A 26,075-nucleotide genomic window follows, 5' to 3' on the forward strand; every position below is an offset into this window, starting at 1 on the left:
TGTCCTGTGAGGGCAGATACTCCTCGCTTCTTTTTTTTTTTTAAAGCGTAGCGGGCTAAGCACCTGACCAGACGCTCTTTTCTTGTCCCAGGCCGTCCCAGCCCTGTCAGCGTTGGCCGAGCAGCCCCGTGAGCCCGGGAAGAAGAGCAGCTTTGTACCAGGTCCTGCGGAGCAGCACAGCTTCCCGTGGCACAAGAACGTTACCCCCGGCACAACAGAGAGCGTGAGAAGGGGGGGAAACTCCAAGGTGCAGACTCCAAGTAAGACACCTCATTGGTAGAAACAGTACAAGGGGCCCACAGCACTTTATATGGTGCCTGTCAGAGTTACAGTATACAGACATTCTAATAATTACTAGTATTATAATAATAAATTACTAGGTCTATAAATTAAATTTTTAGGGTGTATCCCAGAGAAACAAACCGATTATCTAGGACAACTTGGCATTCTTGGGAGGTCTCCCTTTACAGTCCAAATGCCAGAATTAAGGGATTAGGTTTCCTGCTGGTAAACATTGGCCCAGGGTGTCACTGCGTATCACTGCCATGGTCACAGTTTGAGCTTGAGCTTTCCACAGGCTGTCACAGACACCGACACTCCAGCCACGTGCCTGGCCTTACGCTGCATCATTTCCCATCTAAGAAGCATCGGTCTAGGTTCTTGAAGAGCAATGTTTACCTTTCCCATTTAACTGCTTGAAAGTTGAAGGCCTTTCATGTTATTTGAACTTTCTTAATTAAACTCTATCAGACAGCAGCTTTTGTATTAACCGGAAACTTGTAGTTATTACCTCAGTTACCTATGGAGCAATGTTAAAAGTGGTTTAATTGGTAGTTTATTTTGCTGTCATGCCATGATGTAGTCTGAGATACTGCTTCTCTTCGTTAGTCAGTTGTTGCAGTAATGTAATCTTTCAGAATGCCACCCTAGATATAAAGCGTGCTTAACAAGGTCAGTCAGCCTTCAGCCTTTTGAGTGGCAACTTGTCAAATGATGACTCAGTAGCGCCCGTGTTGAACCTGCTGTTTTACTAGGGTGAACACTAGCTTTGTCTTTTCTTTTTTTCTACAGCTGGCCTCTGTCTCCCAAAGGCAAGGGGGAGCTGCATCTCTAAGAAAACAGGGTGTTGGCTAACAAAAATCACTGTTAGCTCATTCAGAACTACTAAGCTGTTTGTTAGCAAATTTTGCCAGAGCCCACACCAATCTTTAACTGGTACAGCACCTGATGATCAAAATTCCTTATTCAAATCACACTTTCCTAAGAGTTGCTGAGCAACAAGCATGAAGTAGGAGTCATAGCAACTGGTAAAAGTGCTGAGCTCATTGGCTATTGCAGTAAATTATTGTACAAATTCAGGGGAGTTTAGTAAACATCTTTAATTGAAAAAAAAAATTGCAACTCTATTTAGGAAATTGTAGATGGAGATACAGTTTAATCTAAGAGTCCTTTTTCATTCCAGGTTACTCTGCTATGAACGTTTGTTTACAAGAGAGAACAATCTGCAAGAGCAGGAGGACGCAGCACCATCCTCACAACAGGAAGATCCTCTCCAGAATGATACGCCAGAGCAAACTTATTCTGGGTACAGGTAACCTGGTAAACAGAAAGCACTCGCTGAACAACAGATAATTGGTAATGCACACCTGTGACCCAAAATAATTGCCTTCCTAATGAAATCTGGCCAGCAAATAATTCCCAAAGGCGACGTGAAATGCGTCACTGGACAAAACTGACCTTGCAGGGACAGCTGAGAGGTACCTAGATTAAGTTTGGGGCTTGGCAAGAGGGTAGGGGGGAAATGTGAAAACTGTCATCTAGTCTGAATAATGGTCATGAAAAAATGTTGTCTTGTGAAGCTTTTTTTTTAACAAAAATAAATAAATAAATCCCCTTATTGTTTTTTTAAAAACAAAACAAAGCAAAGGGGCCAGTGTAAGGCTTAAGACCAAGGCCAAGCACCGAACATCGACTAGTTCTGTTTTAAATACAAGGAAAAACATTCAAGTGGGAGCTCAGACGGACAGTGTGACCCCCATGCTTAGGGACACTCAAAACAAGCGGGACAAGGCAGTGACGACTGCAGCTGGCGCTGCTGTCCACCGTGGTTGGCCGCAATGACCTCCAGAGGTCCTGTCCAAACTAAACTTGTGAGCCTGCAAGTCTTTCAGTGCTTCTCAAAAGGTGAGTAGCTGATTTAAGCCTGAAGCTACTTACCAAACCCACCCCATGCCTTCCCTCTGAAAACACGTCTGACCCTCAGCTGTCTTTATTTAGCTCCAAGGGAAACACATACATACATTTAATAAGAGAACCTGACATCTAAGTAAATGTCTTTATTTATTCTCTTTATATGAGGTTGTATTTAGAAGTTTTATTTTACACAGTTTGAGCTAATTACATTTGGTAAACTCATGAAATAGTTATTTTTTAAGGTGTCAAATAGCTGAACTGCAGAAAATTAGTCACTGTTTTACATTCATCAGTCTTTGCTGTCAGGGAATTAATCAGAAGGTCCTGTCCAGCGGATGAGAACAGATATAGGCTCTCTTCTCCAGTACTTGCTTTGCAGCTTTTTTAATACAGTCATCCAGATTTTCATCTGCATCTGTGGAGAAACAGAAGGAAAGTTAACAGAAGTACTGTAAAAGGCTTTTCTAAATGTCTTCCATAAAGATTTTTAGAAAACAAATGCAAGTATGTACACTTCAGTGACAGGAAATAATTTAACATTACCTCCTGAAAAAGACTGATTATTGCAGACTGAGTTACTCAATACTTAATTAACAATTAGGTATTTGACCTTTTTAGTTATCTGCTATTTTCTTTACAAGAGTACTTGCTACTGATAAATTTTTATGTTCCTCCCCACAGCTGGGGAAAAAAAAAGTGTCACTGCAGTTTGTTTTACCTATTAAATGAAGAGACTCTTTATATTCAACTGGTACCAGTTCTGTTCCTCATCCTAATTAAAAGCAGAGCAAAACTATTCTGTTGGTCACATTAAAACCACCTACATTTGTTTGGAGCCTGTGAAAGCCCTGAGAGTATAAAAATTGCTTTATCTTACAGAACTCACATTTTTGTAATTGAGCCATGGCATAATTATTCTTGAAGTATGCTTCTGTGCAGAAGATATTTGTAAGAAGCACCTAAGAAAACAGTAAGAGTCAGTTAAAAACTAGTAAATTAATTTCATAATCAAAACAATGTAGTAAAAATAGTCATTTAAATTCCTGAGCCTCTATTTTTGTCTCTTGATAATGGAGCCCTGCAAGCTAATCAGGTATGTTGCAAGCTTGGTTGCTATTTTTTTCCACAGCTACTGCGTGTCAGAGTTGGGATGACCTCTTCACTCAACGCTGACTACAAGACATTTTGGGTAATAAATGCACACACAGAATCTGAAGTCTCAAGGCCAGTGAAGATGAACGTTAATCAATTTGGCTTTGTCTAACAATTATAGCAAATTTACTTGTCCTGTAGTGTAACTGTTACATGACACTTTAAATGAACTACTATACAATCACCTGTGTGTCAAATGCTCACTGTACTGTCAATAAATTTATTGATAAAATATTGTTGTTGTTATACATTACTACTTATTCATGATTTTATGGAAAGAGTTTGGGAAGAACTGCATGGTATCAGCAGGTTTAGGAGAACATGCAAATTTGTATTTCATTCATAAATGTGTATGTATGTACGTGTTAAAGTATTTTAAATACTTTGATAGCATGCAACTCATATGTTTGGAGCACCTGTGAGGCAATCAGTGCAGTTACCACGCTCTTGCACCAAGCAGTATTGAAACATTCTGGTGCGCTGTCAGTTTTATGGGAGAGTTTGCTGTGGTAGATACAAATTCTTAACAAACACAGAGTGTACTCTGGAGTGTAATGAAAGCTGCTTGTCATTGCGGTTTTGCAAAGTCTGAGATGTGAGCGTGCAGTGCCGGCTGGTCCAGGCAGCAGCTGGTTAGAGCCCCGTAAAGCGTACGTGGGCTGTCACACTCCAGGGCAAGTCTGAGGCTGGACAGTGCCTCTTTATTCCACAACAGGGAGTGAGGCAGAACGGGAATAAATACCCGTCGTTAAGCTACACGCTCCAGGGAGTGCAGGCATTGATTGGGTACGGCTGGTACTAAAGGACACTTACTTCATGGTCATGGTTTCTCAGACCAATACTGATAGACCGGCTGGCTCTGGAAATAGCTGCTGTCATGGCGTATAAATTAATGATGATGTCTGCCACTCTCTTCAGAACCAACTGCTCATCCACTATTGTCTACAAGAATAAAAAAAATACTATTAGCAGTTCATCAATTTAAAATTTTAACCAATTTATAATTTTCATACTTATGTAGCAAAGACAGGTAAGTTGTTATATAGAATTTCTACCCTGTGTCAGAAAGGTTTGGATTAACTATGCTCCGCCTTTTAATGCTTTTGGATGAATAAGGTTTAAACTATTAAGTTTTAGATTAACTATGTTCCACCTTTTAATGGTCTTTCTGGCTGCAGCCAACAGTAAAAAAAAAAAAAAAAAAAAAATCAGTGTCTTGAAACTACATTGGTAAATGCCAAAAAATCACTGAAAATTAAGTACCAGATACATTAAGCCTGTTGAAAAAAACCGTACTAGGTAAGGTGGCACGTGGCAGGGCCTAGTCTGACCCACACTCTCAGCCCACATCAGCTTAACTGGCACAAAACTGAAAACCCAGGGTATTTGAAGTTCAGGCTCTCCGGTTTTAACTACACCACTGTGTATGGCATAATTAGAGCTTTGGTTGCTGTACAATATGACTAGCATAAATTCAAAACCTGCTGGTACAGCTCCTTGTTTGGGAACAGGGCAGTGGGTTCCAGTGACTGCTCACAGCAAGTGCGTCAAACAGTGCCTGGAGCAGGCGGGATTTGTGCTTGCAGAGGTAGAAGAAAACAACTAATCACTGAGGTTGCTGGGGTTTTTGAGTTTGGTTCTTTTTTTTTTTTAACTGTAAGTTGTCCATTAACTCAATACAGAATTTCAGTGCATCTCCTCCTGTGTAAAGGAAGTCCTGGCTCATACTGTACAGCGTCCACTTGAGCTTCTAGCGAGGCCAGTTTGGTTGAGGATGAACTGTTCAATAACAAAGCTAACAGGAAAAGTAATAGTTACCTTGCCAAACCTAGTTAGCAGTCCTCTCACTGTAGTTCCAAAATAATAAACATTTTCTTCAAGTTTCTTGCCACTTTCCTGTGAAAAAAAACAGAAAACACAACAACTTGAGTAGTTTTTCTGAGGGAAACCCCAGCTCTTGCCCTAGGTGACATGGCCTTCTGCACCAGAAAGCAGCTGCAGGACAGGATTTCGGGGGGGGGGGAATTTAGCAGCCAAGACACAAATTAAGAATTTGCAACTACAGCACAAAACTAGTTTTCCTTTCTGAATTAGCCAAGACTGAAATGTAGCAGAACACTCATCTGGAATCGATTTTGTGTGAGCCAATGAAGGCACCACGAACACCCAGTGGAACACCCAACAGCCAAGTCTACTGACGACAGTAATGCTGTAAGCCCAACGTGCACCCTGCCACAAGAATAAACTTTCCCTCTACAAAAATGGCAGTTCAATTTTCTGCTAAATGCAGTCATCAACTTCTAGTCATGGACAGAATTCCCTTCTAAGGTGAGCTTTCACCATTTTACAGCCTTTTCTTCCCAGCTAAAAAGGGGAGAACGTTTCCTTATTTACCTAAAAGGCATGGATTACAAAATGTTGATTCTTTTCTGAAGGAAAGAAATCCCTGTTCAGCCGCAGCCCTGGTATCCTGAAGCCCCCCTAATACAGGATTTTTCGCTTGGCACGCACTGTTTTCTTTAACATTCATTCAATTTGCAGCTGAAAGCCAGACAGGCACTATTTTTTTTCCCTATAAAATATGCATTAAAATTTTCTAAATTTTACTTTTGGTAACTTTTCAGGACAGTCTGCTTATGTAAATAATAGTTTGAAAAATTCTTATGCAACGTTTAGTTCTACACAGCAAACCTAATTCTTATTCTAAGTGCTGCAAGTTATGAAAAATCCTGAAGGGGGGGGGGGAAATCAAGATTATCTGGTACTACTGTGTGACATCACCAATAGTCTCCAATTCTGGTATTAAGTAGGAAGAAAATTTCCAGTGTCATATTTGGCTTTTTTATTAATGCATAAACATGGTAATTCATTCTGCTGATTTGTGTAATATGCCTGTAAGTGGGTTTGAAGCTGTTTAGAGGAAATGTGACTCCAGCACGTCCGCTAGCTCAGAACTGCGGCAGGGCACCCACGCTGGTGGCACGGTGTAGTTACCCCAAGGAGGTGCCATGTGTGACGCTTCCTTACGTGACAGCAAATCCTCTTACCTGAACTACCTGACCTGGGGGAGACGTGTACCGGCAGAGCAGTAAAAATAATTTTGTTACAGATTTTTTCAAATCACTAACAAAACATCCTAGGAAAAAGAGACTTTATCTTTTTTTTTTTCCTATTAACAGAATAGTCACCTTTGGTCATAAAAAAAAAAAAAAAAAAGTTTACTAAGTGATTAAGTGTGTGTGTGTGTGTACACACATATATATATATTTATTTCACAGAAATTCTTACCTAAAACTGTTACTATTAATTGGGGAAAATATACTGTGTTTTGTAACTGAGCTTATTATGAAGGGCAGCAACGCACCATTACAAACAGGGACTTTACCACTGTGAAGGCTCAATTTATATAAATTACTAAAATGGCTATAAACCTGGATTTGGTATAAATACAGCCTTAGAGCAGTCTTCTTTTTCCCTTGCTATGTGCCCATATAATAGCTATAGCTGAGTCCCCACCCCGAGATGGTATAAACAGCTGCTAGAAGTTGTAGCTCTCTCTCACTGTTCCTGAGCGCACGCTTTCTTTTGCATAATCAGAAAGTTGTGACGAGCAGTGAAGGGAATCGAGTCTGACAGACCAGCTCTGCTCCAAGAGCCCTGTTCCCCTCCCCTTACCTGCAGGCTGGGATGCACCACTCCGCGATCACCAACTAGCCCGTAATCCACTTTTCTGCCCATCATGTCCCGTAATTTGCTTAGAAACTCGCCCAGTGCCACTCCTACGTTTCCCTTCTTGATTTCTCTAAAAGGGTGCGTAAAAACAGCTGTTAAAGGTATGTCCTGGTTTGCACTGGAAGTTTCAGGAGGGGCAGGTAAGCAGCGGAAATGCTAAATGCTTTACCAAAACACGCGCTGTTTGTCTATAGCAAGTCTTTTGATCCATTTTACTATGAAGTCTGGAGAGCAATTATACACCCTTAAAAGTATACAACATGGTGCCTAGTCCGTTCCTCTCAAAAATACTCACTATGCAGAGACCAGTGTATGTCCTCAATGTGTACAATACAGCTGTCTTACCAATAAAAATTTGTTATGAAATCTTAAGTTATAAAATTTAAATTACTGGTCCTGTAAGAATTTTACACAAGCTGAAACTATAAAATACAGTAAGGCCAAGATTCCCAAATATATAAACCATCCAATTAGAAAGGAAAAAAAACCCCAAACCCCAAAACGCACCTATAACACTGAACTACCTTTTAGACAGAGAATACACTGAAAAATACTGCAGGGTTTTTTTTCCTACAGTCTTCCCTCTTATCTATAGTTAAATAGTTATCAGATTTTGTTTATTTATTAAAAACTATTAGCAATAAATAGAACATACTTAATTTTGTCAGTTAAGATTTTGCCTGCATATTGCATACCCGTCAAAGCAATATACATTCGCAGAATTTCATTTGTTCCCTGTAAAAAAAACCAAACACAATATAAAGTCAGTATCAAGTACAATGTATTTTATGAATTTAAAAAAAAATCTAGCTATGCTGTGCTAATATTTTGTATACTTTTTCTTTCCCCTAAACCTGCTTTTAATGTCTAAATAACTTGTGCTGTGCTTTTCCTTGAAATGTTCTAAAATGCATTTGGGCTCGTAAGATAAAATTCCCTTGAGAGCTCGATGTTAGCCAAAGGTGATCATCACTTGGGAGGGAAACACTCTTATGCCAGAAACTGCATCCCAGGTGAGTTTGCCTGAGGCAGTAACAGAAGCAAGCAACAAAGACTAAAGCCTCTATTATTTTTTTTTTTTAAGTGTAATTTTTTGGTATAATTTTAGTTAACTATAAAGTTTACAGCATTAATGGAAGTTTTCCAAGCAGGTCTGTTTTGCCAGGCTTCCCTTTCTGTTGTTCTAGTATTAAAAGATTACTCTTTATCCATCCATCCCTAAATGTGTGCTATCGTTTGCTTTATCTCAATTACAAATTCTGATTTCATTTAGCTGTGAAGCTGAGCCTCTCGTTATTAAATGTACATATGTATCACAATGAAAAAGAAGCCAGACTGAAAGCAGTTTGGGTACAAAGTAAGTTCTGCATTGTTCCAGTAAAGGAACATTGAAATAGTTGTGAAACCGCTCGATATGCCTGTCTGGAAAGCAAATGCAAACCAAGAAATTAGGATGATACTGTACAATTTGGTGTCTGGGATCCGTTCTGTGATTGACTGCTTTAATATGGATGGCTGAAGAATAACGATCACAACATAGGCGCTGCTCACCGAAGGAAAGCACCCCGAGTATTAGATCAGTGACAGGCCGAGTGAAAACCCATTCGCCTGTTAATGAGACCAAGCAGGCGGTTTCGGGGGGGCGCAGGCAGCACAGCCCGCCTGCCATCGGTGCCAGACAACAGAACCAGCCCCTGCACAAGTCTCCTGCCCTCGGCTGCAGCAAACTGCACGTGTCTGATCTGCCTCGGTCCCTTGCAGACAGGCTCAGGTGAACAAGGTAAGCACAACCTCCTTGTCTGGGCAGAAGAGTAACTTTACGTATACAAACTGTTGGGATCAGTGAGAAAAATGACCTGAATTACAGGAATTCCAGTGGTGACTTTTTTTTATTTTTTTAAATAAAACTTCCTATAACCTGTCCAAGGTGAAAAGTCTTCTCTGCTTCCACCACTCCAGGAAGCGCTCCTTACGTCTGGTTTTGATTTCACTACGCAGAACGTCTGGTAGAGTTATAAACATCACACCCAGAGGATGCAGGAGGATGACCCTGTAGGTTGGCTGGCTTTGCTCTTTAATCAATACCAGCATTAATTCTTCCTAGTTACATGAGGTAAACACACACGTGTGTGCAGGAGCAGCTAGGTGACTGCTAGGCACTGAACTGCAGCTTGAAAATTCTTGCTTGCATTAATTTGCAGTCGATACCTTTGCTGTCCTAACACCAGGAGGTAACTGGTCATTTCTAAATGGTCCTTCAAGAAAAATCAAGTCTGGAAGTCTGGCTCAGATGTACAGATGAATGGGCACTGATAATCCGGCTTGGAAACTGAATAAATTTCACAGCCAATTTTTTTTTTTTTAAATAAATGTGCATCAGTAAGGTAGTTAAACTTCTGAATTGATCTTTTGTGAGTTTCCCTACTTCATTTTGAGAAGCACACAAGAGGAAAGGTTACTCAGTCTAGGCACCAACAGAGCAGCTTAGTCACAAAATATTAGAAAATCCTATTAATCTGTTGAAAAATTAAAATTTTGCCCATACCTCTTACCAAATCTTATCACTTACGTTAGTACAGATACATGAGAATAAAAGCAGCACAAAGGTTTCACAGTACACTTAATACAAAGCGAGATGGACCACCTCATTCTCAAAAGGCTCTGGCTCAGGCAGACACAGCACTCTGATCTCATGGTGCGTCAGCAAGTGCAATTCCAACTAGTTACTGAGCATAACCTGATGAGTTACTTTTGTCACCTAACACACTTTCAGGCTTTTATACTCATTTAGAATCCTTTTATCTGTTCAAAACAACAACAAACCCAAGCCCTGAACTGGGACTGTTTTTTTCTCATGACTGTATTTGAAACAGCTACATGTTTTGTTACAAACAGCCAGAAAGTTTCTAAATGTTTAAGAATCCATATATACGCTACCAGTGTGTGTGTGTGTGTGTATATATATATATATATAAAAAAACCCCCACCCCTGTATACATACTACCACGTTTATATATGGCCAGTTTGTTCTTTTCAGAGGCAAAGCTTGTGCCAGTGGCTATAAAAGCCACCGTATCTTATTTTATTACAGAAAAGTACTATTCGTACCTCCAAAGGAAACAGGCTTAGGTCTGCAGTCTTACAAACTGTGAATTTCCACTTACAGTAAAACCCGTATATTGATACTTGCCTCAAAAATCAGAAGTATCCTGGTGTCTCTGAGGTAGCGTTCATAGGGGTAATCTTTCATATAGCCAAGGCCTCCAAGAATTTGCAGTGCTTCACTCACGCAAGTCCATGCTCCTTCAGAACTGAACACCTGCCAGTGCGCAGTATTTTAATCACCGTGCTAGACAGTAACTACAGAATACACTGCTCTGTTGTTACACCTACGTGACATCACTGTAGTATTCTGTACTGCTGTTAGGGCTGCCCTGTTAAAAGCTTACCTGAAATAGTGCCCTTACGGCTCCGGGTGGAGAATTTGGTCAAACTTAAATCCACAAACCCGTCTCTCCAAGGAAATACTCCTGGGAAAGCGGCAGCCCCCAACGCGAGAACAGCTGTAGCCTCTTGGCTGGAACCTTCACGGCTGCCCAGAGCCACCGGAACGCACGCTCTTTTGAACTGACCACGCTGTACAGGACTGCCAGCGGGGGCCGGAAAACTGCGAGTTCTCAAGGCTGCCAGCCAGCCCGCAGCACCCAGCCTGCGCAGCAGAAATGCCGTAAATAGCGATGCTGTGGTAGAGGGGGCCCGACTCCTGCTCAGTATGTATTTTGCAACCAATTCTGAGTTTAAGCCAGGACAGAAGCACCTCAGCCAGGCTGCAGCTGGAAATACAACTGAGTGTCTTCTACTCTTGTGCAAGGCCACATAAAAACAGAGTTCAAGAGGACCATGACATCCCAAACCCATTGCGTGCAGTTTTATTTTGTATGGTGACAAAATCTGAGGGAATCAATACTATGTAGGATATAGAGAAACCAGTAACATCTATTTTTTTCATCTAGCTGAGGGGTTTGTATCATAGCTCTAAATGTAATACCTGGAATGCAGACTGAAAAACAGGAGAGGTGTTACTCTGTATTAGCTCAAAGCTGTAGGCAAGGCTTTCAGTAAAATTAATTACCTTGACCATGGCTGCCTCCACGGAGCAGTCTGGAAACCCTGGCCTGTCCATCATTCCTGCAGTGAGGTAAGCCATACTCTCCATTACATATGCCTTCACAGCCATAACACAAAACTTCTCCTGTCAAACAGTAATGCGAGGAATCATACAGTAATTCAGATGCAACATCCCACAGTCAAGCCTGAAACTTAAGAGCACAACTGCAGTTTTCATGTTTAACATATTATCAAGTACTTACTAATAAAAAGCACTACTGCAAAACAATCATGAAAAATCTAAAAAGAAGTATCATTACATTGATCATTCTAGACATTTAAAAGATGAGCGTATGGAAGTCTGCGCTAAGTTTACACAAATTTAATACCTCTAGGAAGTTCTTTAAACCAGTACAGCCAAAAGAACCCCAACATAATCTGTGTCCTTGCACTTGGGCAACACAAAGCAGATTTAGGTTGTTTTATTACCTGAATTAATCCAAATTCGCTCAGTTTCTTATTGAACTGTTTCCTGGTACAAGCATACTCTGCTGTCATTTCTTTAAAGAAAAAAAAAAAACAAACCACATCTCAAACCAGCAGAACTGTGCCAGACCATTCCTGCCGATAGTGTCCTTCTGTTGATGGACTGCGACACTTCAACCTACACGCGGTGACCCCCTCGGGAACACCACCCTCAAAATGACGGGCGCTGATCACGGTTGGGAACAACGTGCCAATGGCTTTTAAACAAGAATCTGAGGTGTGAACCTGTGCTCTTAGGGAAGGCACGTTTTAGTTAGAGCTAATGCATTACTTTAGAGGGATTTCTGTTACTATTTTGAGTAACTACTGGTAGAAACCAATTGTATTGCTAATCGCCCTGTATAAGCTTTGAGCCAGTTATTCAAATGGGAGGTTTTATGGGAGATTATACCTTCTAAAAGGCATAGTTTAAAGGCCATTCTCTTAGTACAAACATTTTTACCTCAGAAAAATTCAACAGAGGCAATAACTTTCCACTATATGAACTGAAAAAACTTCAGTGTTAAAGCACTGTAAATGGACTTTTAATAAAAATTTAAAATAAAAATATTTTAGTGTTTTAAAGAACTCAAAGCATGTCATGACTGACAACAGATGGATGTCGTTATGATCAAGACTCGCGTTACTATCCTGACTTAACTGCATGATATACCTTATGCAGATCAGGTTTCTGCATGGCATCCAGCACTCCAGAACACTGAATTAACCCACCTATCAATTTTTTAATCATTCCAGCAGATGCACTGCCCATGCTAAATCTTCCACTGTTTAGGATATTCATGGCAACCTGTGAAGAAAAGCAACAGGTTTTAGGCAATGTCGTTGCCACAAAACTTCTCCTTAGGCCACAACGGTTACTGCTGCCTTGCTCCACGTTTTAGTGCTCTCCTGGATTTCACTCGGCACTGGAACACGCTGCCTGTCCTGTGACACCTGCCCTGTATTGCTCAATGCAGCATTCAGCATCCCAGCAATAATGCTCCAAAACCGGGCTTTTAAGGTGACCTACTACATCCAATTTCGTATTTGAAAGTTTTCAGATACTGATGATCCAGTGGCCTGAAGTAATCCTCTATTCAAACCAGATGGAGGTAAAATGCAGATAAAAATATATTTACCTGCAACTAGACAAACAACATTCACGCTAGACAGAACTGCTGAAGTTTATCAGATGAAGAAGAAAAAAGAGTATTCTTTAATGTGCGTGCACAACAGCCAAATATAAAAGTCTTCCCCACAGCTGACCTGGGATGGATGCCTTCCTGCTTCAGATGACTTTCAGCAACATACAAGGGAAGGAAACAAGAACAAAAGGTGTGGGAAGGAAATACAGATCAATAATGTGCAAAAATAGATTGTGAAATCTAGTATTATTGTTTCTTAACAAGAGAAATGTGGATGACAGTTCAAAGACTATTAGGAAATTTAGCGAGAAGTCATTGTTCCTACATTTTAATTTGTGATAATTATCTGAAGAAGAAACCATAAAAATCTTCTTTTAACATGTTTACAACACTGAAGTATTTCATTTAACATTTAGGTCTGAACTTGACTGCTACAGGAGTAAGAAAACAGAAGGACCACTGAGAAGAGTTTTGCAAATCCACACCTCAGAGTCTCAGAGAAAGGTTACAACAGAAAAGTGCCCAGCATTCCCTTCGCTGCTGTCACACTTCTCTGACGCAACGAAGAGGTGCCAATGCCAGAAGCAGCCTTTCATTACTCCTCCCATTATTGTCTGGTGCAAGAATCTAACCCTGGAAAACGATCTGACAGCCACGGGACCTTGGACAGGATCTGGACCTTCCCCAAACCATTTCCTGTTACACTCACGTCTTTCTCTCCCTTTCTACGTAGTCCATAATTCTGGCTGTAGAAATCAGAAGTCACTTCCCTGATTCAATTGAGAAGTTCTGTTGAAAAAGCTGCTCCCTCTTCTGAAGAGTATGCCATGAAAAACAATGAAAAGCCAAACAAATGGTGGAACCAGCTCTATGTAACTATGGAGAATACATACACAGAAGGGGCGGGGGGGAGGTCTCCTTCAGGCTTTTAAAAAATCATCACTAGTTATTTTTCACCACTTACCTTAAATCCCCCTCCTACTTCTCCAATTACATTCTCTATGGGCACTTTTGTGTTTTCAAAATGTACTTCACAGGCTGAAACACAGAGTTAACAGCAGTTGAATTATGATGTAGAAATATTTAAAAGACATTCAAGAAAATAATTTACTCTTTCTGTGAAAAGAAGTAAAGCTTTCCTAATGCACTATTTATGACTGAATTACATACGCTTTGCCAAACAAGTTAGAATTTGGCAAAGACTGTAGCTGGCATCAATTACTGATGTAAAATATTGAAATTATAATTAATTACATTGTGTGAACAGAGAACTATAGTTTTGTCTCTATTTTAAGGAACTGATAGAGCAGTCAAGTCCAAATGATAGATGGTGAAAAACTATAATCATCAGCGTGCACAAGGAGCCTAAGAAAATTTACGTCTAGATTAAAGCTACTTGGTTACTGAATCTTCAGAGTAATTTCTTTCACTGCACAGTTAGGGAAGCTTCACGTGTGCAGAAAAGAATTATACAATACGGATTTCTTATTTCAGACCCTGCATTAGGCGGGACTCATAGGAAAGGTTAGGTAAAGACACATGAAACTTACACTGTTGTATGAAATAGATATCGATTTGCCTCTGAACTCAGATGATCTAAACAAATTAAAATATTAAAATATTAAACCAATTTCTATTAACAATTTTAAGTGATTCTTACTATTGGATCCTCGAATGCCTAACTTATCCTCAGGCTTCCCATGGGTGACTCCACCAAAATCCCGCTCTACGATGAAAGCAGTGATTTTGTCTTTTAGTTGTCCATCTTTATCAACAACCTCTGTCCTAGCAAATACTGTGAAAATACTAGCAAGGCCACCGTTTGATATCCAAACCTGTTTTGAGAGAGGAAAGATGAGTAAGAAATACATTTGTTCTGATTTTGTGAGCACTCTTCTTCAGTGCTTCATAACAGACTAGCAAAGAACAGAGTGGTCAAAAATTCCTACTTCCCTTAAATTCTAGTGAGTGTTCTGTTACTAGTTTTGCCTCTTGTCAGCATATTTCCAAGGAAAGTCAACCACAGAATGGTAAGTTTAGAGCAACTACAAAACCAGGTTGTAATAAAGATTTGACTTAAATTAAAATCCAGGATATACAAAAGGTTGTATATCCTGCTGCTTATGGCAGGTGAGGGATACAAGGGTAATACAGACTGTAGAACTACTTTGTACAAAATGATTTCCACTCTCATGAGAAATTCTCTGCATTAGGCCACTCCCAGAGGCTGGGTCTCTTCACATCACAGACGTATCAATGGCTACAGATCAAGTCTGCAATGTATCCAATATTGCTGAATCCAGTACCTCTTCGCATTTCATCAAGCCTGTATTTAGCAGGAATGTCCCAAGCAGCCCTATTTCCAATTCAGTGTCCAGTTTTCTTTCAAAAATACCAACAAAATCTGGCATGCAGAATGAGGAGAGGGGAAAATGTGGTTTTAGGTTTCTTTTTGCCTATGCTGTCACAGAGGGGCCAACTAACTAACCAACCCTCCCTGAAGCTGAACACCATGAGCTGGCGATACAGAGAAGGAACTTAAGGAGTGGCTTGTCATCTCTCTCTTACCAAGCATTCAGTGAAGGCTGTTCCCTGAACAGTGTGCCTTTTGGCCCTAAACCAACATGGGTTGTCTTTTTGACGTGCTCATTCTTCACTAGCCTGGAAACCCCAAAATGCAGCTGCCAAGCTAGCCTCTTACTTAGCAAAACTGACTGACTGCAAAGCTGCAGAAGACAAAGATGCTTTCTATAAACTTGTAACAAAACCCCGTCATATTTCCAGTCTGTGCGTGGATACCTTGGAGCCGTTTAGTAAGAAGTATTTCCCATCTTCGCTCAGGGTTGCTCTTGTCTGGATGGACGCAGCATCACTTCCACTAAAAGCCAAACAAGTTATTAATGTTTAAAGAAATAAACATGCTTTAAAAAACAAACCTACATCTTTTCCCTCTTCCCATCCTTTAAAAAGGAATGTTTGTAGTTGCGTTAAATAGTAGTATATAAATTTTAGTTTTTAACTAACAAGGAAACTTTCTAGATTCAACAGCTCTACAGAAATCTACTTGTTACCTGAGGTGACTTTTCTGCTGATTAACACGTCTGTTATCAATCTTACAACCTGAGCAGAGTGTTCAGAATGCCACGTACACTATCTTTTTGAGCTATGCGTTGAGCTATGTGAACATACCGTGGAACTGTCATCTGAAAACACAATTGAGTTTAGAATGTCTAAGCTGTTCCACAAAAATTCACATTCTGGTTTTATATCCTCAGTGAAAAAAGGCTCAACAGAAATGAACGATAAACACCTGACGGTCTGTATCAGTGAGCACTGGGGCACAGCAAATACTTTCTACAGGAGCACAATCAGCAGGTGAATTACAACAAAACAATCAAAAGTTTATGTTCTGTGATTAGTTCACACCTTCTCTTGAACTACCTCCTTACTACATCATGTAACAAAAAGCACATCATCTAAACTCTATGGAAAGACCAACGTTTCTTCCTATTGGGTAGCTCCTTCAATACAGGCTTTGAAGCATCCTAGAACGATCACAGCACATTATTTCTAACACAGCACCAAGTATCCTTTCAATTCATATTCACTAATGCCAGAAATCAAGTGGATGGATTCCTGGGATGGGAACAACAACAGTTAGTGATTTCATGGAAACTGCCATAAGCAGCGCACTGAATAATTACATGATTTCAAGTGTACCTTTTTTTAAAAAAAATAAAAAAATTGACCTATATACTGAAGCCATAGGCACCAAATAATAAAGATTAAATATATTAGTCAAATAATCACTGTAATGAAGCTTTGGTGCTTGCTGAAGCTTTTATGATTACAAAACCAGTACCTTCCAGGCTCAGTGAGACAAAAAGCTGCGATGTGCTCCCCAGATGCCAGTCTAGGCAAATACTTGGCTTTCTGTTCGTCCGTGCCAGCAATGAGGATTCCCTAAATAAAGAAGTAGTAGAAAACTTTACAGCATCAGCCTGTGTAAAAAGAAATGAAGCTGACAAGCTTCGCCAAGTTCAGGAAGCTTAATTCGCAAATTTTATGGTGTAAAAAGAGACAGTTTAATAAACAATGGACATTATTATTTATCAGATGTTAAAATACATCAAAATTATCATCACACAGTTGCTCAAATGCCCATAGGAAATGGCTTATTGTTAAGCCTGCCTTCTAAGGTAGGTTTCACTGCAGTTACGCTGTAAGCGAAGACTTAACTGTTGCTCTGAAAGGCACTGAGATAATCCTTCCTTTATAATTTGTCATACCTTCATTACTATCCCTGTAATTTTATTTTAATAACCTCAAAAGCAGCAATTTTCAAAGCTCCTCATCAGAGAACAGAACACATGATTTACTTAGGTTCCAAGTGATTTCATTACATAGGCATTCAACAATTTATTGTGAGTGCACTTATTTTAATTGTCTCTGTTGTATTTGGTTTCGTACAGCTGGTTTCTAACGAAGGACAAACAAAATACAAAAATACATGATAAAGCTAAATAATCAATGGTTAAATAGCTAAGATACAGTTACTCAACAGAATTAGGATTGAAGCTGACCCAAACTGCCCAGAGCAGGAGAGTAACAGTAGTTGTGCCTTACCACACTTCTCATTAGACTGCTTTACAAACAAGCTCAGCTCACTGATCCTGTTGTACAGATGGCAAAATTTTAAGTAAAAGTGAGGAATAAATACCTATTTTTAATTAGCATTGTGTGCTCAATTCCATGAAGACTTTTTTCTTGTTATAATGAACTTACTGCTATTTCAAGCTTCAGACTACTACCATCCATCCACCACTAAAAGGCAGATACCTAAGGCTACACTATGCAGAAAACGAGTTTAAAATTCACATGCTTGCTATAGCATGCTGGTCTTGTTTTCTTCTCTAAGCTCCCCCAACACGCAGCCTCAATCAGCTAGTAAAAGTTGCACCCTTCTCAATTTTCTGCATGGCTGTCCCACCTCCCCATAATTTTAGCCCCCCTGACATTTTATTTATTTCAATATTTATTCTAGCTACTTTTATCGATAAAAGTTTGCCCAATTTAAAAAACTTGGGATCATTTAAGGTATTTTTTCAAATAACTATTATCTCCATGTTTCCTGGACTAATAATTTTCCTGTGTACTTCATATTCAGTCTTTATGCTGCATGGAAGCCTTACACCGAGTCACTGGCAGAAGGTGCTGGGAACACCAACAACCAACCTGATATCACCATGTTCCACCTGATTTGTGCTTCACCAGTAATTCTTATTTGTTACACCCACACTCGACATTTAAACAAACTTCTCTATGCAAGTTGTGCAGAACTACTTGAAGTAAAAGAAGAGCATTACCTTCAGTCCAATAGCTTGATGAGCTGCCAAAGTAACTGCGATAGATCCATCCAAAGAAGTAATTTCTCCCAAACGCGCGTACATGGTATTTGACAGACCGAGACCACCTGGAACAAATACTACATTTTATTCTCAGCAGATGCCTTACAATTTAGCTTGCCTTTCCCCCTAAAAATCCCTTTCAACTACAGAAACATCAAGAATATAACACTGTTAACTGGAGAGTGTCTCAGCATGGCCTGGATATAAAATGTCCACAAACAAGTACCACGTTGTGCCAGAGGGACACACTGTGAAAACAGTAACTTTTTAATAAGCATGTGTTGTGCTGAATTTAGTTCTGTTCAGAAAGCAGATGTGTTTGTGTTGAAGCACACACGCACACATAGCAAATACAGCATAACCCATGTGAATCCAATGTGACAATGGTTAAGATTCAGTATAAAACCTGCTCTAGTCTGAATTTCTGTGCTTATGGGATAAAACGAATTTTTTTGGTGACATTTCCACACTACACTACAAAGCCAGACAATTAACCCCCATCTGGCTTTACAGCTGAGCAGCTGCAGAGCAGGCGGCAGAGGGAGCAGTGCAGGACAGGGCCGGTACCCACGCACAGCCAGGTTGCCCCCAGCTCCACTGCAAACTGCCAGAAAATGACCTGGGCAACAAAACTGACACAAAACAGGTCCCAAGCAGGCTTCCGAACAGGTACTAAAGAAGGATAAAAGACAATGCTTCAAAAACGTCTTTAATAAAAAACATGAATATATCAAAAAACAAACTTGATACTAGCACATGCTTTTGGGAGGAATTTTGTGATCTGCTCATGCAAATACAGGGACTATTTGTAAGGTGCTTAGAAAGAACAGAAGCAGGTTAAATCAAAGCTGCATCTGTATGAGTCTAATGTTCAAGAATTTTATGTCATCAGGACTAGAAGTCCCGCTCCCCGTAATTTGAGAGTATTTTATATATCACTGCTGAATAAACAACTTTATCTGATCAAGATAATCTTTTGTCCAGGTTAATAATTTTCTACTTGGGACAGTGGTGTAGTCAGGATAGTGAATACCTTATTTCAGCAGATGTCTCTACTCCTATTATCTTATGTATACCAAATAAATACAAGAACAAGTCTCTCAATACCATCAATTCACCTCGCTGCCCCTTACACCCTTCTCCTTCGGAGCATGCTTACATGAATTAAGCCTTGCACTCCTCCTGTCTATACACACTCTTTATGTCTTTGCCCCTTTCTGAAGGGTGCTGGGCTCAGGATTCAACTTGGAGACTGCTGATGATGTGCACAGTAATTCCAGTGATGCCCATGTTAAAGCGCGCCATTATTCCATGATTTACATGAGCTCCATTTTTCCCAATAATGTTCTGTGCTTTAATGCTTCTGGCAAACATGCCGCTATTACGAACCATTATGAAAAATACCACGTAATGAACAAAGCACTGGACATGTGTGAAGAGGTTTAAAATACGACAAGCACCACCAACAAAAATACAGCAGGTTTAAACTACAGAAAATGGGAAATAACCTCGCTAGAAGCATATTAATTATGGTGCAGAAAAAAGTAGCTTGCTTATAATGAAGTGACTGCTTTCCATCTTCTGTTTTTTATCCAGCATACATATTTACAAGACAACAGGACAAGTATGCTGAATGGATTGCAACCTTCCACAAACTGGAAGCTGAGAGAGTAGTATTTCACAAGCTTTAAAACAATACAAGATCAAACCAACAATAACATTTTATTAAAATATGATTTCTAAGTCAAATACATTGCCTTTCAGGCTCTTTATAACAGAGTGGGAAACATTTCTAGTTAATCAATAGTAAGTTAACACTTCCAACGTCATGATACTTCCTAATGCTCTGCTCTGAGTTCAGTCCTTTGTTCTCTGCTTCCAACACCTGCTTTTAGTGCACACTAACCTCCTGTCTCCTCCCAATGATTTCTTAACTCCTAAATGCCTCTCCCTCCCCATCTGGGTTAAGGTGCTCTGCCCAGATCTTCCTCCTCCTCAGACACTATCCCGAAGAGAAAAACTTGAAAGAGCTTGTAAACCTCCTTTCTGTCTTACTCTCACAATCCCTGCCTAGTTCTGAATACCCATGAAAAACATTTAATACCATTTCTAATGCATTTCAAAAGCATTAATTAACAATTAATTAATCAACAGAGATCACATCATGTTACAGTACCTGCGAATTGTCCAATACACTTTAATGAATTTGTACAGAAACACTTTATTTAAAGAATTGAAATCGGTGCAGCGCAGCAACACCAGTTACATGCCCTAATACAATAAACAAAACGTGTAACAAAAAATGCTACGAAAAATAGGGTATTACTTTAACACCAAGTAAATACTGAGGTACGCCTCCAGCTTTATATAGTATTATTATAATAACTGAAATAAAAAATATTGTTTCACACTATTCTCTTAAAAAAATCAGGTGTCTTCCCCACTGAAACTACCTTCTGCAGATGGTCAAACACAGTTTTGTCTTCCTCTGAGTTGTTCTCTTTAAAGTCATCTTCTTTTATAACAGACAACGGATGATGCAAGGATCTCATTTCTTTACAAATTTCATGTAAAATATTAGTTTCAATCCTAATTTTTATTTCATGCATAAGAATAAGATTACCATTTTCTTGAAAATTCCTTTGCAAGTTTAAAGGTTAATCCACTGAAGAACAAATGTCTGATCTCAACTGGTGCTGTAACGTCCTTTAAGACATAAACTTTTTGTTCAGTATTGAATAGGAAAGATTTCATACCAAAGCTGTACTCTCACTTTTACACTTCTGTAAGGTCACACACATTCCCTTCTGCCAATACCAGGTGACAGCTTTGATAGATCAACTCCATGAGACACTGCAGTTTGGACCCAGCATCGTTTTAGGAACCATCAACAAGAACTGCAAGCCCCGCAGAACGCCAAGCTACTCCACCGCATCCAAAAAAAGAACAGAAAGGAAAATGCTATGCCAAGAGGAATTTACACAACCTAAAATTAGTCAGGCGCCCAGTAAGAGCCTGCAGAGCTCCCTACGTAGCTAACAGACATTCTTGGTGCCTGCATCTCTTTATTAACTGAGGAGGAAGCCTCAGCTCCCAATTAGCCATCCGAGTCAAATGGCTACACGTGGAAGAGCACAGACACATTTTGCAATACCCAAAAATGCATTAGACTACTGGGTTATTCTTATGTGATCATTTACTCACCATATTCCTCTGGAATCTGCATGCCAAAGAGACCCAAGTCCTTCAGTCCTTTTAAAGTTTCAGGTGGGATTTTTGCATCTTGATCAATCTTCTTAGAGTCCACTACAAATACAGAAGGTTTTACAATTTAAAACTGTGTTTCTTCGTGTAGAAAAAGTCTGTAAGACTGCAGTGTTCTCAAATCAGAGCCGAGGTCACTACGTGCTAGGAGTTAGCAGCAGTGTGATCTCTAACCTACAAGTCTGAAAGCCCAGACATGAAGAACTGAAGTAACTTACAGAAAAAGGGGCTGCTGGAGCATCACACCCTCCCTGCTGTAATTTTCCTCTAGTCTTCTGAAGCATCTTAAGACAAGACACAGTGCTTGCCACAGCCTGCCACCCAACCCATCCTCCTCCCTGCCAGGTGAAAACCCGTGCTTTTCTAGCCTTTCGATGATGGTCACACAGACAAGTCCTGAACATTGCAGCGGGAGGTCTCAGTTCTGTTTCCTCAGAACACCACTCCACTTAGGTAGCCCACTTTACTACACCATCAAAGTCAAAATACAGCACCAGCTGGAAGGGGCCAAGAACACTGATTATAGCTATAAAGTCACGACAGATCCAGGAAAAGGACTTGGAAGTGAGGAAAAAAAAAATCTTATTTTTATTTCATTTTCTCAAACATTTCTATGTATACAGATTGTGCTTGTGCATGTTACCAGATTCCACGACTGGATAAGCAAAGTATTTCCAGGATTTTCTATCTGGACTATATCTAGGTCATGATTAAAAAAAAAAAAAGTACATAAACGAGTTGATTACAAAAATGAGTTATTCACATTCTTGGGGGATTACAAGAGCTGTTCTCTACTGTGACAGTGAAAATAAACAAGAATCGTATTAAGCAGCTCAGGAAGGCTGTAAGCTGCAGCAAAAGGAACGCAAGCCATCTTTCAAAAAAGTACGCAAAAAGAAGTAACTCTGCAATAACAATGGTGCTTTCCTAAAGAAACTTAAACGACGCTGTAACTTTTATGAGAAATATAACAGGGGGAGGCAATGAAACATTCTGATGCTCTTCTAAGAAAAGTTATTCAGAAAGAAAACTCATTCCCCACACTGATTTTTTAGCTACATAGCGTGAGATACATATTTGTGTCATGCCACCAGCTGTTCTGGGGAGAGAAAGGTGGTTTTTTTACCTCTTCCTCTATTATGCCCATACAGACATATCGGTGGTGTCTGGACACTGTCACGCTTCATAGTGACTCTGCTGAGCTGAATTTCTTCACCCAGTGCCAATCATATCAAGTTTCTAACTGTTTAAGGCTGCTCTCCTCACCTATTTTTACCACATCTGTAAATTACCCTGAATAATCAAACAAGAATAGCTGTGAACTCAAAGATGAGCAATTTCCACCTTCACTTCACATTCTATAATTTGACGTTTTTTATTCCTCCCTTATATATGAAGTTTTTTACTCAATAAATTATGTTCCCCAACAGAACAAAGAATTAAAAACTGTAATCTGCATAAATTCTTAATTTAGTGTTAGTAAGCAACATTACAATTTTATTGTTAAAATTACCTGGATCTCACAAATCGTTATCTGTGACAAACACAGGCTTCTTCAAACTCCTGCGGTGTTTGGCAATCTAGACCTGCTATCTTTGTCAGTGGGAAATCTGAGATGATACTGTTTAACTGTCTCAGAAATTGCTGTCTGGAAAAAACAATTTTCTGCAATTGTTCTAAAATTGGCTTATCTATTGCACCAGTAATAGAAAGATTTATTTTTTCTGTTTTGAAGTTTTATTTCTTCTCATTGGCATCCAAAGACTCCATATAAAAAAAGCCATAAATGAACTTGCCTATAGAATCAGCAGCATTATATGATTGGCAATAAATGCCTAAGATAACCTAAATATTTAAAGTATAATAAACTTATTCAACTGCTATAGTTAAATCACTGTAATCACAAAATCACTTACATGAGTAAGAAACTAATAACTATACCTTCTTCACTGAAGAATTTTTCTACAGGTCCTACAAACTGGTTGATCTCTGCTAGTTCTTCATTACTAATTTCTGGATATGGAAAAACTTCTTCCTAAAATAAGAGGCAAATTTTTATTGTATTTTTTTAAAGCATGAATCATGCAATTGAAATAAAAATTCCCTATGCCTTTCAAATACCAGACTTTAAAAAACTGTGAACATTAGGAATTGTGGAAAACGTTCAGAAACAGAAACAGCTTTATCCACAGGACTCAACTTTGCTACATACCAAAACCAAATCAGAAGGTTATTACCTGAAAACCAGAAACATTAGGGAGAAATAGAGAGATTTTAAGAACTATGAGGATGCAAAAATCCTTCATCAACCACAAATTTTGTCAATGTAATCCCATTTTGGGATTAAAAAAAAAAGGAGTTAATTTGTATCAGAATTGATTTAATGTTATGTTTTCAAAGCTCAGTCCATAAATGCTGTCCCTTGGAACACACAGCACGTTCCACCTGTTTAATGTCACGAGTACAAAGGTTAGCGAGTGCCATACTGCTCCTTATCATCACCCTGGTATTTTGGTCATAAACTGGAAGCAGTGTGACCTGACAGGCTTGAATAAATAAAAAAATCTAACCAACTAAACACAAGAAATGAAAGACTACATGAGAAGCACAGTTCTAATTTTTATCATCTGTCCCCTTTTAACTAGAAGAGTCTACCTCTGCCCAAAACTGTTCATGATAGTCTAAAGAATCACATCAGCTCCAAAAATTCAGGATCTAGTAAATGCTATACTTTTCCAGAAAACTGTTGTATTGAAATTAGAGGAGGGGAAAAAAAAAAAAAAAGGCAGGCATGAACAGGGGTTTAATGTGACGGAGTCTGACTGCTAACTTATAACACTTTACTTGAAAAGGTCTGGTTTGGGAGGCTTTTTGTTCAACTCATTCAGTGGATTTGAGTTACTCCTTTTTTCAGTGTACTTAAATAATGATAAATACACGCTCCAAACCTTGGATTAACAGGTACTGTTTTAATACAGCGTTGTTATCTCAAATTTGTAACTTTGTTGTCCAGTAGCATCTCAAGAAACTACATGAACTTCAATCTTTCCTATAAAAACCTGTAAGCCAAAGTTTCCATGCAGCCTCGTTCCCTGAAGCAAGCAGAGGCTAACCGCCCCAAGTGCCGTGCAATGCAGTTGTTCAATGCCCAGCGCCCAACGTGAACAGACACTCGGGGTTCCGCAGGGAACGGGCCGGGCGCGCAGGTGACGGCGGTGTGCAGCAGCCCGGCTGCTCTGCAGCGCTCAGGATTACCCCGCGCACGCTGTGTGCAGGTGCGCACGGGTCCACGTACCCAACCAGCCCCGCCTGAGGCACGCGGACACGGGCCTGGCTGCAGCGGCGGTGAGGGCCGCGCTCAGCCGGCTGCACTCCGCCCGCGAAGGCCGGTAAGGGCAGCGGGTGCGGGGCACTGCCCTCCCCAGCGCTCTGCCGCCGCAGCCGGCCGAGGCCCGCTCCTCCGTGGGACGGCGCAGCGGGAGGAGCGGCCCCGTCGCTGCCCGGTGCCACCCGCGGCGCCCAGGACCCTCCCCGGGTGCCCCCACGGCCGCGGCCCGCGCCTGCCCCTGAGGCGCCGCCGGCCACATCAGCGCGGGGCAGCCCCCCCCGCCCCGGTGGGCCCCCGCCAGAGCGGCGGGGCGGGACCCTCACCTTGCGCAGCGTCCCCAGGAAGAGCTCCTTGGCGAAGGCGGGGCGCGGCGCGGCGGTGCGCAGACGGCGGACGGCGGGGAAGGCGACGGGGCCCGGCCGAGAGGCGCGCAGGGCGCGCAGCAACAGCCCCCTCGTGGCCGCCATCTTGCCTGCCCGCCGCGCTGACGGCGGCGCGAGCGCCAGGGCACGTGACCGCGTGACGCCCGCGCGCCTCCTCCCCTCAGCCCCCGCGGGGCCTCCCCCCCCCCGCTCCCGGGGCTGCGGGGGTGTGAGGGGGCGGAGGGCCGCGGCTGGCTCTCCCCGCCTGCGGGCCGTAGGACGGCCTGACAGCGCCCCGGGGACACCCCGCACCTCAGAGGCGGGCATTTCGCTTCCGCAGTGCCAGTGCCCATCCTCCGGTCCCGCCGCAGGGCGGGTCAGGGTCACGCACACGGACGCGTGTGCCCAGGAGCGGCCGCCGGTCCCTCCCTTGGTCTCGGGGGAGGGTGACCAGAAAGGGCCGCTGTGGAATGAAGCCACCCACGGCTTCGTCCTTGCACCTCACATCCCGCAGCCCCCGACGCAGCCAGGAGCACCAGCGCAGGCAGGGCACAGAGGCGCGGCAGCACTGCTGCGAGGTCCTTAGTCCGACCTGGCCGGGTACCGCAGTGCCCGAGGGGCCGCGGTCCCTCTCCAGCCTCCACAAACTCCAGGCCTACTGATCCCGTAGCAGTAGCTGTGAAAAATGACTCAGGTAACTTCATAGCCTGACAAAAACAAATACAAATTTTTTTTTGAGCTCACAGGATGCCTTTGAATCATCTTAGCGACCCAACCCAAAAGCACCAGTGCAGGCCAGGAGAGGGAACAGGAGCAGCCGCTGGAGACAAGGGGGTCACTCCAGCCCCGGTGTAGATCT

The 26,075-nt window shown here is 41.2% G+C and overlaps 2 protein-coding genes across 4 annotated transcripts in view; one reads left to right on the plus strand and one right to left on the minus strand.

The window, feature by feature from the left end:
* The window catches only part of CFAP92 (cilia and flagella associated protein 92 (putative)), a 136,436-nt gene extending 132,688 nt beyond the window's left edge, over positions 1-3,748 (plus strand). Inside the window, exons 19-21 of the mRNA XM_054837625.1 lie at positions 92-260; positions 1,463-1,591; positions 3,323-3,748. Coding sequence (XP_054693600.1) covers positions 92-260; positions 1,463-1,591; positions 3,323-3,366 — 342 coding nt within the window. The 3' untranslated portion in view covers positions 3,367-3,748. The remainder of the gene's footprint in view (positions 1-91; positions 261-1,462; positions 1,592-3,322) is intronic.
* Positions 2,322-25,363, minus strand: ACAD9 (acyl-CoA dehydrogenase family member 9). 3 transcript variants are annotated; one of them, XM_054837626.1, is made up of 18 exons: positions 25,178-25,363; positions 23,468-23,561; positions 21,467-21,568; positions 18,221-18,327; positions 16,717-16,817; positions 15,654-15,732; positions 14,515-14,689; positions 13,819-13,892; positions 12,442-12,517; positions 11,674-11,744; positions 11,210-11,329; positions 10,268-10,396; positions 7,733-7,812; positions 7,021-7,147; positions 5,164-5,241; positions 4,159-4,287; positions 3,080-3,152; positions 2,322-2,608 (listed from the first exon to the last, which is right to left on the minus strand). In XM_054837626.1, the coding sequence occupies exons 1-18, from the start codon at positions 25,319-25,321 to the stop codon at positions 2,508-2,510; spliced, it is 1,860 nt and encodes a 619-aa protein (XP_054693601.1). In that variant the 5' UTR covers positions 25,322-25,363; the 3' UTR covers positions 2,322-2,507. The 3 variants fall into 3 exon arrangements, with proteins under 3 accessions (XP_054693601.1, XP_054693602.1, XP_054693603.1); XM_054837627.1 differs by lacking the exon at positions 10,268-10,396; XM_054837628.1 differs by lacking the exon at positions 23,468-23,561 and having other exon boundaries at positions 25,178-25,362.
* Positions 25,364-26,075: the final 712 nt, after the last annotated feature.

Source organism: Grus americana, chromosome 11 (genome assembly GCF_028858705.1).
Source record: "Grus americana isolate bGruAme1 chromosome 11, bGruAme1.mat, whole genome shotgun sequence".
NCBI classification, from domain to species: domain Eukaryota; kingdom Metazoa; phylum Chordata; class Aves; order Gruiformes; family Gruidae; genus Grus; species Grus americana.

Bases quoted from the DNA above. Each gene is read 5' to 3' on its own strand.
- ACAD9 (XM_054837626.1), bottom strand. From the start codon at position 25,321: ATGGCGGCCACGAGGGGGCTGTTGCTGCGCGCCCTGCGCGCCTCTCGG. The intron at 23,562-25,177 runs GTGAGGGTCCCG...CTCTTATTTTAG, and splicing joins TCCTGGGGACGCTGCGCAAG to GAAGAAGTTTTTCCATATCC. The intron at 7,813-10,267 runs GCAAGTATCAAT...TTTTTTTTACAG, and splicing joins GGATACTTCTGATTTTTGAG to GGAACAAATGAAATTCTGCG.